Here is an 11,518-nt window from a genome sequence, read left to right as displayed (position 1 = left end):
TGTTGATATGAATATCATTATTTTTTGCCTTTATAACCCCCATATTGTGGTTCATTAGAGAAGGCTTTCGTGACCTGTGATGTTTTGGTAATCAGGGGCACTTGTACTTGGAGGCTTATAGGGTGTTTGGTTTAGGAATCAGTCCATCCTATGAGGTGGTGCATCAGGAGTCCATTCCTCAAATTTTGATGGAATGACTCCGTTCCTCGTACTAGTACTAATTATTAGCTTGATGGAATGAGGTGATGATGCATCATTGCATCAACCTATTCTATTCCACGAACCAAACAAAAAAAAGTGAGGAATGAGTAGACGATGGGTTAACTCATTCCTTAAACCAAACACCCTATTAGTTCTTCAGCTCAGAAGCCTTAGTTTTCTCTTGGATACCTGAAAGAACTCACCCTTGTACTCTTATTTGTTCAGTTTTATTTTCTGGTCATAATTTTCACCACTGCTGATCCTGCGGTCTGTACTGTCTTCCATACATGACGTGATGCTAACCTTGTAGACTCATTTCACAACTGCAATATTCATTCTTGACATGCCCAATATCACAGCGTTAGTATTTCAAAAGGTTTCATTAAGTGCCAAATGCTGACTAATTCTTCTCACGTTCCATGTTACAGTAATGCCCTAGAGAAACGATCAAAAGATATCGCAAACAAGATGTTGCTTGAAGAGGGTGTGCTGCGCCGATCCACACGTGTCCGGGCTAACCCAAAGGACAACCCGTCCATGGCATTCCTCAAGTATGTCAACAAGTGGAAGGATAACTGATGTACTCTGAGATGGCGGCCAGTCTGCCAGCGGTGGGAGGATAACTGAGCCACTGGGTGACTGGATTTGCAGTAGTAAGTTATGCAGGCTTTTGCTTGGTTAGGGACTTATGTCGTCGGAGTGGCTCGCCATACTCATGGCTGGTTTATTGACACCTCAGTAGCTAGTGAAACCTGTATCAGAACCCGGTTTTCTTCCTTTTCTTTCCCCCTTTGCTTTTCATGTGTCGAACACTGGTTTTCAAATGAAAACCCTTTGCTCCTTAACTGAACTGCGTCAGGCTTTACCTTTTTTAGAACAGTTACCAATCTTTTGCATGAATGATGTAAACGTGATGAGGCCGGCGTGGAGATGCTTCGATTTGCAAGGGTGGGCCGCGGGCCAATGTTGCTGTTACCGTGTTCGTTCGTTGAGTAAGGGCCTGCTTAGATTTCAAAAATTTTCACCTCAAAATGTCACATTAAATCTTGCGGCACATGCATGAAGTACTAAATATAGATGAAAAAAAAATAATTACACAGTTGGGTGAAAAATCACGAGACGAAACTTTCAAACCTAATTAGTCTATAATTAGACACTAATTATTAAATACAAACGAAAGTGCTACAGTAGTCAAACCTAAAAAAAATTTGGGAACTAAACGCGCCCTAAAGCAGCTGCTTTCCCTCAAAAGAGAGAGAGAGAGAGAGTAAAGCAGCGGTCCTGCAGCAGCTCCCAGCTGTCTCTGTCTGAGTTTCAGACTTTCAGATTTGCTGCGATTTTCAGGAAAAGGTATCTGTTTATACGTTGGCTGTGCGGTTCAGGAAGGCCCAAAGGTCGCGCCGCCTGGTTCGCTGGACGGGTCTCGCCCAAGGCCCAAGGGACACCGTCCAACGAACTCTGCAGCAGCCAGCGCGGTAACGTGGACGGACTGGCGACCACAGACAACAGACTGAAGAAGCACTGGAAAGATATCTGCTCACGACGCTTACGGCTAACGGCTTACACACAAAAGAGGGCGTCTGGCGGTCTGGAACTCTGGATGACTCCATTCTCTTGTGTTCTTTGTTTCCCTGCCAAGACCCAAGAGGAAAGGAGGAGCAAGTAGAGATGGCGTGCCCTGCGCAGTCCATGCTCTCCGCCAGCGGCTGCATCTTCCTGAGGAGCAAGCCTCAGGCGGCCGCGGCCTCCCATGTGCGTGGGGGCATCATCATCGGCGGTGGCTGCAGCAGCAGGCCGTTCCTGCTCACCTGCAACGCTTCCTCGCCGCAGACGCCGACGCAGGAGGACCCCGACTGCAACGAGGAGGAGTGCGCCCCGGAGAAGGAGGTACTGCTCCTCCTCTTTCCTTCACTTGTCTTGGACTCCGCGTGCCTGCCTTGCCTCGTTGCGCTTGCGCAGCAGTAGATCTAGACAGTACTGTAGATGCTTACGCATGCACAGCAAAGCCTGGGATTGACGAAAGCAGCAACGAGAACGATGAGATGCCAATGCCATTTCTGTGGTGGCTGCGTGTGCATGCAGGTCGGGAGCCTGAGCGCCGAGTGGCTGGCCGAGGAGAGGACCCAGGTCGTCGGCACTTTCCCTCCCAAGAAGAGAAAGTGGGGCTACGTCGAGAAGGACACCGCCGGCCAGACCAACATCTACTCCGTCGAGGTAATTAATCCGCGCTCTTCTTACATTCACTCAAACGCTCTAGCCTTGGGTACCTTCCGTACAAATTTTGCCACCGCTGGTATGCGACCTCTAGAAACCTCAATAACTCCTGCAACAGCCGATGGTGTACGTGGCCGAGAGCGCCATCAGCTCCGGCACGTCGGGCACGTCGGCGGAGGGCGCCGAGAACACGGCCGCCATCGCCGCGGGGCTCGTCCTCATCACCGTCGCCGCGGCCTCGTCCATCCTCATCCAGGTGAACAAGAGCCAGCCACCGGTGCCGCCGGAAGCCGCCTACAACGGCCCGCCGCTCAGCTACTACGTCGCCAAGTTCCAGCCGGCGGTGGCGCAGACCCTCGAGGCCCCCGCCCCCGCCGAGGCGGTAGAGGCAGCAGCACCAGAGGCGACGTCCACCGTCGAGGCCTCCGCGGCTCTGGAGGCGCAGCAGCTGTCGTCGTGAGCTGATCCTGAGCTGATTCGGTTTTGTGGCAGCTTACAGATGAGCCTGTAGTGCATGATGATGGCAGATATGTATACATTTTTTTTTTTGAACGAGAAAGATATGTATACATGATACACATGAGAGCATTCGGAATTGTATTAAGTTTCGTGCATATATATACATGCATTCAGCTCGCCTGTGCTGTATGCTTATTTGAACTCAAACATCACGACACTTCCACAAACCATTCAGTTGTAACACGGTGAACATACCATTTTCACACATAGACACATCCTGTAACACGCTGTCCAGAACCTTGACGGGCATGAGCAACGCTATATATCCGCGGTAGCAGAACCGTTCACAATCACAACAACTGCGTGTACCATGGGCCATGGACCTGCTCTGACACCATTGCTGCTTTGATAAGCACTTCAGCTGCCTTCACTAGCCGTGCAGTGAGTTTTGTTGCCCCGATGCACCTCAGGGATGCATCGGTGAGCTTCCGGCCCTTCTCCCCACTGCCGCACAGAGTGATTGCACGGAATGCACAGTAGACAGACTGAGAGACCTTCTTGAAGATGGTGTCATCGGTCTGGAGGCTTTTAAGGAAGACCCTAGTCAGCATCTCCTTCCTACTATCCATCGTATCATGATCTGACGACGAGCTCCTTGAGGTCGATGAATACATCATCGCCTCAATGATTTTCTCAGTGCCAACATCTGGAAAGTTGTCTAGTAGCCTTGTGAGGACGTTGAACAGTTCCAAAGCCGCACTCTCCAGCTCAGAAGGAGTGATCTTTGGGTTCTCGCTCACTAAGACCTGATTCAAGACAAGCATGCTGCAAACAAAAGAAAAATAAGGAAATTGGGTTCAGTCCTTCCATTCTAGCATATTACATTGGTACTACAACATGATAAAGAAACATGGAACAATCAGATAATCATTTTCACCTTGTCGCTATCACAATCACTTGTTGAAATTTACACTGAACAGACCGCAGCCTCAACCAATTGAGCATAAAGGTCTCAGGAACTGATTCCCTTTGTACACCCTCCATGCTGCTGATGAGCTGTAATAACCCAATCCTTAATAGCTTGCCAAGTATTTCTCCCCTACATTCTGGTAGTCCTGCATTGTCTGCTTCACAATATGCAACATCAGCCATGAATACAGGTAAATAGCAACCTGTGGTGAAAGGAGGGAAACAAAGAAAATACCTGCTGCAGGTATCACAGATTGTAGCTGACCTGGAACTGCATGGCCAGTTCGGAGGGTGGCAACAAGTGGCTGAACCTGTTATACAGTTGGGAACTCTCAGAAGTTCTATGTGTAATCAGAACTACAGAAGAAAATGATAGGCACAAACTACAAAGTAAATAAGCTGTTGCTAAAAAACATAGATAAACATGGCATTGTCACCCAGCCCGCAGGTCAAGTTCAAAGATGAGGATTGATTGGGGCCAAAGGCTTGCCATTTCTGACCATTGCTGAGGATTGATTGATTTTAAGTGCTCTCATTGGTTGTTCTGAAATAGGGTGTGGCGTGTATGAAACTAGGTATGATATATGTGTCCATGTGTTTGTGTCTATGTGCATTTGTTTCTTAATGCAATGGTGCACAGCTCTCCTTCGAGAAAAGAAAAGAAAAAAACAAGGCCAAATGAAGCACTAACATGGTCTGCTTCTGGCAGAATTGATAACGAGCTCACATGTTCATTCCATTGCTCTTCCACAACATCTTTCAAGGAGGAAATCCACCGGGCAGTTGAAGGGAGAGAAGCTAATGCATCAGAAGGGGAACCATAGCGATCAGCAAAAGACTTCTGCAGGTACTCCACTCCACCTGGTCCCTTGATCATTGGTTCCAATAGTTGGATGCGTGCTCTACTGACTTCTGCTTTTAGAGCCTGTTTCAGTAAGGAAATTTATTCATGAGGAAATATTGTAAGTTCACATATTGCTCATCAATTTATTTGAAAACAGACTCATATAGTAAGGAGTTAAGGACCTCTAATTCCTCCATAGTGAAGCGCAAACACTTGATAACACAAAGAACAAATGAATTTGAATCTCTATAATTAGATTCAGAGCCTTCGATCAATTCTCCCAACAATTTATCATGACTCTTCTTCATCTCGAGTTCCTTCGCAGGAGAAGACAGTTTTTGCAGCTTATCCAGAGAGTACTGCAAAATTTGTCCAAGGTATTGTCTGTCCTGGGAACCTGATTCAAGTAACTTTCCGCCAAAACAATATATATTTGTCTCAAATATGTATCGCGGTTCACCATAATCCACAATACTAACTGAAATATTCTTACCTGAGTCAAAATTTCAAGGTTAATATTGTCACTGATTTCTTCTTTCCACGCTGCAGGAGCTAACTCTTCTAATGCTTCCCTGATTTCCTTTACCAGGCTGACCAGATAACCGTAGTCTGGCATGTCTCCTCTCATTGAATCCGCAACCATATCCCAGAAAGCTTTCTCCATTGTTTCCTTGACTTTTATCTGATAACAAAAAAGATAGGAAATATAAAATTACACAAGAAGAGAATCACCTCATACACCCTGAATTCAGATATGTTAATTTCCCAAAAAGATCATCAAAACTGATAAAAATACCTTTGATGACATATGTTGCAAATTTTATATTATTTGCGCTGCTGAATTTTACAATAAGATTGGAGCTAACCTTCAAATCACCTTCAACGGTACCAGTACCAGTACCATCAGAGATGTCAGCAAAAGAACCACGCATATCATGGAGTATCTCATTGACTATTTGCTCATTTTCAGTAGGCATTTTTTCTGGTGCTGCGTTACTCATCAGCTTGCCTCCTTTGCTACTTTCATATCCTGAAGAGGAAGCTCCAAACAGAGATTTGACAACTCGGCTTGTCTTTTCGGCATCCATGTTACAATTCTCCCCAGTTTCAGAAACATTAGACTGTCCTGAAGAACATGTAACTGAAGGAGATGCTACATTTGCAGTAGTTGCAACAGAACTCCTGTTCTCCTCTGCTTGAAAAAACTTTGACCGTGTTTCAGATAAAGCAGATTCCATCCTTCCAATACCAGCTTCACCGCCCAGGTGTTGAATCCTCTCCCTTAAAAGTTTCTGGTCTTCTGCGACCTGGATGAGGAACAAAAACTTAATTCAAAAGATAGTTTGCTATTGAAGATGTCAATAAGAGGGCATAAAGATTAATGGACGAAGTGTTAAATTTTAGCTTGATCCTTGTATTTTAATAATAGATGAATCAATGCACCTCAAGGCTGATTGCAAAAAATGAACAAGAAAGAATAGGAACTGAATATACAAATCATACCTGTTTCCGGATGGCTTTCAAATCACCACCGAGGTTATCAGATTCGCCTTCATTAGTTATTTTGCATGTTTGGATCATTGACAGCTCAAGCTTGCATGCAGCCCTAATGAGATCATCCTCTAATGATTTAGCATCTTTTGCTTTCCATGCCACAAAATGGTAAAGATAAGCACACCAAGCTTTGTCAAAGGCAACCAGCTGAGTTCTGAATTTCTTCAGATCAGCAACAATAGATGAAGATTCCTCATAGCTAGAACAACCAGGAGTGGCATCATCTAGAACTGACGGACTCAATATGCATGCACCATCTAGAGCATCAAGTATTGTTTTAACCAGCAGTTCAAATTCCTTCACAAAGATTGTTGCTGATTCCATAAGAAATTTCTCTTGCTCACCTTGTCCACTAAGAACAGATTTTGGATTACCTACTATCATATAAGCACAAAGTGCAATCCTTTGCGAATATCTAGACAGCTTACTGGAGTCATAATTTCCAACTGCCCTTTTCAGTGTTGCTTTACTTCTTCCCACATTGCTTGGTAGGAACCTCCTCTTCGGTGATCCTAGATGCTTTAGAAGGTGGTCAATATTTTCTGGTTCTGATGAACTTGATGACTGAGAGAAGGCAAAACGACTCTCCAGACGGTCAAGCAATGCCTTAGTGGTCTGAAGTACTGCAGGAGATTCAATGCAGAGAGCTAATTCTTCAAATGGCATAGACACAACTGATCGCTGATTTATCCCCAGTGCATCAAAGGCCCTAGCCAATACCACTGTTGTTTTCCTAGTAGTTCTGAATCTTCTCCAGCATCTAAAGTCCCAAAAAATGAAATGAATCATAAGCTGCAGATGGAAGCCAAAGAATTAATTGGAAATTGCAGAATGTGCTATGAGACGTACTTTGCCAGTTTTCTTGAAAGAAATTCTCCATTTTTAACTGAACTGCTATGCATAGAACTGTGAGGATTTCCTCGCTGCTTCAAATACTCAGCCCTCTGCTGCTTTGCCTATTTTGGCATATATATAGATGGTTATGACGCAAGTTAAAGAGCTAAAATAATTACATCAATGCTGCATCACAGAAATGCATACCTTCTGAAGCTTTTCTTCTAATTGCTCTTTTAACTTGCTCCTCTCAGTTTCTCTCTGGTTAGAGGCAGTCTTCGCAGCAAGTTGAACCTGCAAGAGCCGACCCTGTGCCCGTTTTTCCTTAGATTCCAGCAGCCCCAATCGTCTCTTCTCAGCAGCATTACACTTCTGTATTGCAGATCGTACACGCTCCCTGTACTTGTTTTCCCAAGTCAGTCTTTGCATAAAGTACCTTTTTGTCCTCTCCTCTAATGCAGCCCGCCTCTGCAAACGAGCATGCAGGAGTTGCATACGATTGTTCTCGGCCTTCCGAACCCGTGATTCAACTTTCATTCCGAGTTCTTCCCTTTCCCTCTCGAACCTCATCTCTGCATCACTCTTAACAGCATGTCGCTGTTTGTCCAGCTTAGCCAACCGGCTCTGTTCCTTTTCCAAGAGGCTCAACCTACAAAGGGAACGAGTTCTTTCAGTCCTTTTTCCCAAATACAACAGAGTAATGTACTCTACTGGGTTCCTCTTTTGGATACCTCTTCTGCTTTGCAGCCACAAGCTTTGCCTCAAGAAGATGCCCTCGGTCCTCCTCCTGTGATGACCCTGAAGGACTCTTAATTGAGCGCCTTGCTTTGGAGGACAATGCTTCGTGGAATTGCTGGAGAATAGCAAGTCATGTAAGATACAGGATATAGCGAAAACTCATTTTACCAGCATAACTCAAATTCTGAGAAAGCTAACTAGCCAAGCATGAGCTTCCTTTGTCCACAGAGTTGCTTCCAGATACATCTCAATTCTCATGTCAATTGTCATGCTGCTCCTGAATGTGGTCAGGTACAGTGTCCTAGATGACTAGTTGCTCCTAAGCTAATGAAGAGTTCACCAATCCACCTAATCCAGTTTTACTTATAAACTAGGAAAATACAGAAATGGGCTTCCAGAGTCCATAGAATTGACAAGTAAACGTAACACTCCATTACTCCAAATCAAGGATGATGCTACACCGGATTTGATCAACTAATACGTGTGGCGTGGTAGACTGCTAATTGCTCCTAAGCTAACGCAGAGTTCAGCATCCACCGACACATTTTGATCTACATATTATTACTGAAACATGTAAAAAAAATCCCCGCTCGCAACTACACCAACAAACACGAAATTCTAACCCGAGTTCGGTTAAATAAATAAACAAAGCACATTAACATCTCGACCAAGGCCTTGTTTAGATTGCAAATTTTTGCAATCTGGACACTGTAGCACGTTTCGTTTGTATTTGACAAACTTTATCCGATCATGGACTAACTAGGCTCAAAAGATTCGTCTCGTGATTTACAACCAAACTGTGTAATTAGTTATTTTTTTTACCTATACATTTAATGCTCCATGCATGTGTCCAAAAATTGATGTGATGTAGAGAGAGTGAAAAAACTTAATTTTGAGGCAATCTAAACAAGGCCCAATCAATCCACCGACAAAACCAACAGGGACAAAATGAAGAAGTAATTTCTACGTCACGTGAGGGAGAAGGGAGAACACAAACACACCTGCCTCCGGAGATGCGCCTGGCGTAGCCTGGCCTCGATCTCCTCGGCCGTCGGCGCCTTGCCGCCGTTTTCTCCGCTGCCCCCCGCCCGGAGGAGCCTCCGCCTGATCCTGGGTGGCACCCTGGCCAGCGGCGTCGGCGACCCCTCCTCCACCGCCGGTATCTCCAGCGCCACCGCCTCTGGCACCCCCATTCCGCCGCCCGATCACCGAATCGAACCCAGGCTCCACCCGGAACTCGCCGACTCCGCGCCGTAGCCCCTTCTCTTCTGGGCTGCGACGAACAAGAACAACGACGAAATCTCGAAGGCCGCCACTCGACTCGACTGCCGAGTTCCGAGTGCCGACTCCTGGCTTTCGTGGTTTGGGGGCGTCGCCCGGTTCTTCTCGTGACGAGACTTGTTTGGAGCGGAGGGGGGGATCTGAGGGTGTTGGGTGTGTACGGGGTGGGGCGAATGCGATTCGGAGGCAACGGGCTGACGGGTGCTTCCAACCTTTCCAGGGCTCCGGGAGCGGCGTCTCGGTTCTCGTCGTTGGGTATGAGATTAGTTAATTTTTAAAAAGTTTAAATATTAACATTTATATCCATAAATAAATTTATATTATAAATATATATCTCATAATTAATCTAACAATATTTATTTGGTATCGTAAATGTTAATAATTTTTCATATAAAATCGGTTAAACTTGAAATTATTTGATTTATCAAAAAATAATAATTACATCTTTTTTGGTAGAGGGAGTAAGTATTAGAGGAAAGTAACTGACATATATGATTTGCGGTCAGAGCATGCACAACCTATATCTATCCTTATCTATTTATTTGTCTATCTAGATACATATCTATTATATTATATTTTTCGAGCAACATACCTATTATATATAAATTCAAGAGTACAACGTTTCTTTCATGCCACTTATTTACTTTCCAATATGCCCTCTATTTATTGTATGTGATCTAGATTTACAACTCTGTTCATAAGTTAGAACAACTCACTTTCAACGATATTATGAATTTTGACTTCAAGAGGTATTGGATCTCGTTGCAGCGTACAGACACGTTTGCTGGTTTTTTAATATTAAAGCACGAAGCGATTCTTCTAATCCACTTCTTTTAGTTCTAAATATCACCACGCCCTCTATGTTCTATATGTGATCTTAACTTACGATATGTGCTCATGAGTTAGAACTACTCACGTCCAATAATAATACGGAATAGACATGTATATATTAATACACTTTAAAGATTCAAATCGTAGAAGATATTCACACGTAGCCCAAAAAATATAAGAAAAAAACACTCAGGCAATAATAGCCCCACTAATACTAATCCATGGCTATGTACATCTCATGAGAGACTGAGAAAATTAGAACATAGATTAATACATGACTTCTTACGAACTACTCCTTCTATTCTAAATTATAAGATATTTTAGTCTTTTAAGATACATTGCTTTTAATATATATATCTAGACATAGTGTATATTTATGTGCATAGTAAAAGCTAAGCCAAAACGTCTTATAATTTGGAACGGATTGAATATTAAACTACTAGACGCACTAGACTTTGCACGGCCTTAAAAGCGTATCCTTGACCACTATTAGTTTAGTTCCACAATAAATCAATCAGCCTATTCGCTTGTTGGTTTCAGCCAGGGCTTATCAGTCATCCAACAGTGTTTTCCTCTCACAACAAACAAGCACCAGCCGAGCTTATCAGCCCAGAAACTAACCAGCGAACAGGCTCAATATATAGAGATGTTCTAAATTAAACTATTTTAAACTTAACTAAATTATAGAGAAAGTAATAATGGCTGTGACATTAAATTAATATCAACACTTACAACTTATACATTTGCAACATAACATCACCGATGCTTGTAGTTTTATGGTTTGATCAATTCTTTTATTGTATAAAAAATGCTCGATATGTGGAAGTTTCGTTTTCCCATAATGTATCTTTTTTTTGCCTAATTCTTCTTCTGATGAGTATCTAAAGTTATAACAAATTTTGGACTTCATCACTTTTATCTTTGTTATCGTAGTTAGAGTTGTTTGACATGATTTCTTTTTAAATGCTCTTGCAGAGAAGCTATTTTTGGCTTTGTTCGTATCTAAAGTTATAATATATTTTGGACTTCATCACTTTTATTTTTGTTATCGTAGTTAGAGTTGTTTGACACGATTTTTTTTTTTAAAATGCTCTTGAAGAGAAGCTATTTTTGGCTCTGTTCGTTTGAGCTACTTTTCAGTCATAGAATAGTGTTTTTTTTTTCATAATATTTCAGCATAAACCATATTTCAAAATAAACGAACAAGGCCTTTTATAGTTTCGACTCCTTCCTCTCGAAGCCGGAGCTGAACCGTGCCGAACAAGCCCGACATAGGGTGGCCACGTATGAGTTTGTGACAAACAAATCACTCAGACTCTCTCTAATGGATGATCCATATGGGCACCAAAACCAAAAATTGGTCTTGGTGCTGTATCAGCCTTCAACAAAGTACCTATATGCGAGATTCATTTTAGGTTAGTGTAGAGGCACAACTCAAATATAAATATCCTCTCTCTCAAAAACTTATTTACAGAAAAGATTTTCTTTTAAGTCATGTTGTTGAAAAAGACAAAAAAAAATAAGTACTAAACTTTTTATCTATAACACTACCTAAACGTGAAATGGGTCTAATATATTGGGTCATGTTTTTAC

At 43.1% G+C, this 11,518-nt stretch overlaps 2 protein-coding genes across 3 annotated transcripts; one reads left to right on the top strand and one right to left on the bottom strand.

Annotated features, from left to right (window-relative positions):
- Positions 1 to 1,759: 1,759 nt before the first annotated feature.
- Positions 1,760 to 3,050, top strand: LOC136467148 (protein MAINTENANCE OF PSII UNDER HIGH LIGHT 1-like). Its single transcript, XM_066465733.1, has 3 exons — positions 1,760 to 2,088; positions 2,284 to 2,415; positions 2,534 to 3,050. Exons 1-3 carry the CDS (start codon positions 1,870 to 1,872, stop codon positions 2,873 to 2,875), a joined length of 693 nt encoding a protein of 230 aa, XP_066321830.1. The 5' UTR covers positions 1,760 to 1,869; the 3' UTR covers positions 2,876 to 3,050.
- Positions 2,996 to 9,325, bottom strand: LOC136467145 (uncharacterized). Of its 2 annotated transcripts, none has more exons than XM_066465730.1 (12): positions 8,815 to 9,325; positions 7,807 to 7,928; positions 7,283 to 7,724; positions 7,091 to 7,197; positions 6,191 to 7,001; positions 5,554 to 5,994; positions 5,181 to 5,369; positions 4,870 to 5,097; positions 4,571 to 4,768; positions 4,079 to 4,154; positions 3,812 to 3,998; positions 2,996 to 3,699 (listed from the first exon to the last, which is right to left on the bottom strand). In XM_066465730.1, the coding sequence occupies exons 1-12, from the start codon at positions 9,004 to 9,006 to the stop codon at positions 3,225 to 3,227; spliced, it is 3,468 nt and encodes a 1,155-aa protein (XP_066321827.1). In that variant the 5' UTR covers positions 9,007 to 9,325; the 3' UTR covers positions 2,996 to 3,224. The 2 variants fall into 2 exon arrangements, with proteins under 2 accessions (XP_066321827.1, XP_066321826.1); XM_066465729.1 differs by having other exon boundaries at positions 4,535 to 4,768; positions 8,815 to 9,324.
- Positions 9,326 to 11,518: the final 2,193 nt, after the last annotated feature.

The sequence above is a fragment of the Miscanthus floridulus genome, chromosome 7 (genome assembly GCF_019320115.1).
Source record: "Miscanthus floridulus cultivar M001 chromosome 7, ASM1932011v1, whole genome shotgun sequence".
NCBI classification, from domain to species: domain Eukaryota; kingdom Viridiplantae; phylum Streptophyta; class Magnoliopsida; order Poales; family Poaceae; genus Miscanthus; species Miscanthus floridulus.
This window is presented reverse-complemented; position numbering and strand designations above follow the sequence as displayed.

What these genes read in the sequence shown, in the direction of transcription:
- LOC136467148 (XM_066465733.1), top strand. Translation starts at nt 1,870, where the DNA reads ATGGCGTGCCCTGCGCAGTCCATGCTCTCCGCCAGCGGCTGCATCTTC. An exon ending in AGTGCGCCCCGGAGAAGGAG is followed by an intron (nt 2,089 to 2,283) that starts GTACTGCTCCTC and finishes GTGTGCATGCAG; the next exon opens with GTCGGGAGCCTGAGCGCCGA. An exon ending in CCAACATCTACTCCGTCGAG is followed by an intron (nt 2,416 to 2,533) that starts GTAATTAATCCG and finishes CTCCTGCAACAG; the next exon opens with CCGATGGTGTACGTGGCCGA.
- LOC136467145 (XM_066465729.1), bottom strand. Translation starts at nt 9,006, where the DNA reads ATGGGGGTGCCAGAGGCGGTGGCGCTGGAGATACCGGCGGTGGAGGAG. An exon ending in AGGCGCATCTCCGGAGGCAG is followed by an intron (nt 7,929 to 8,814) that starts GTGTGTTTGTGT and finishes GCTATTCTCCAG; the next exon opens with CAATTCCACGAAGCATTGTC. An exon ending in GTGATTGTGATAGCGACAAG is followed by an intron (nt 3,700 to 3,811) that starts GTGAAAATGATT and finishes TTTTGTTTGCAG; the next exon opens with CATGCTTGTCTTGAATCAGG.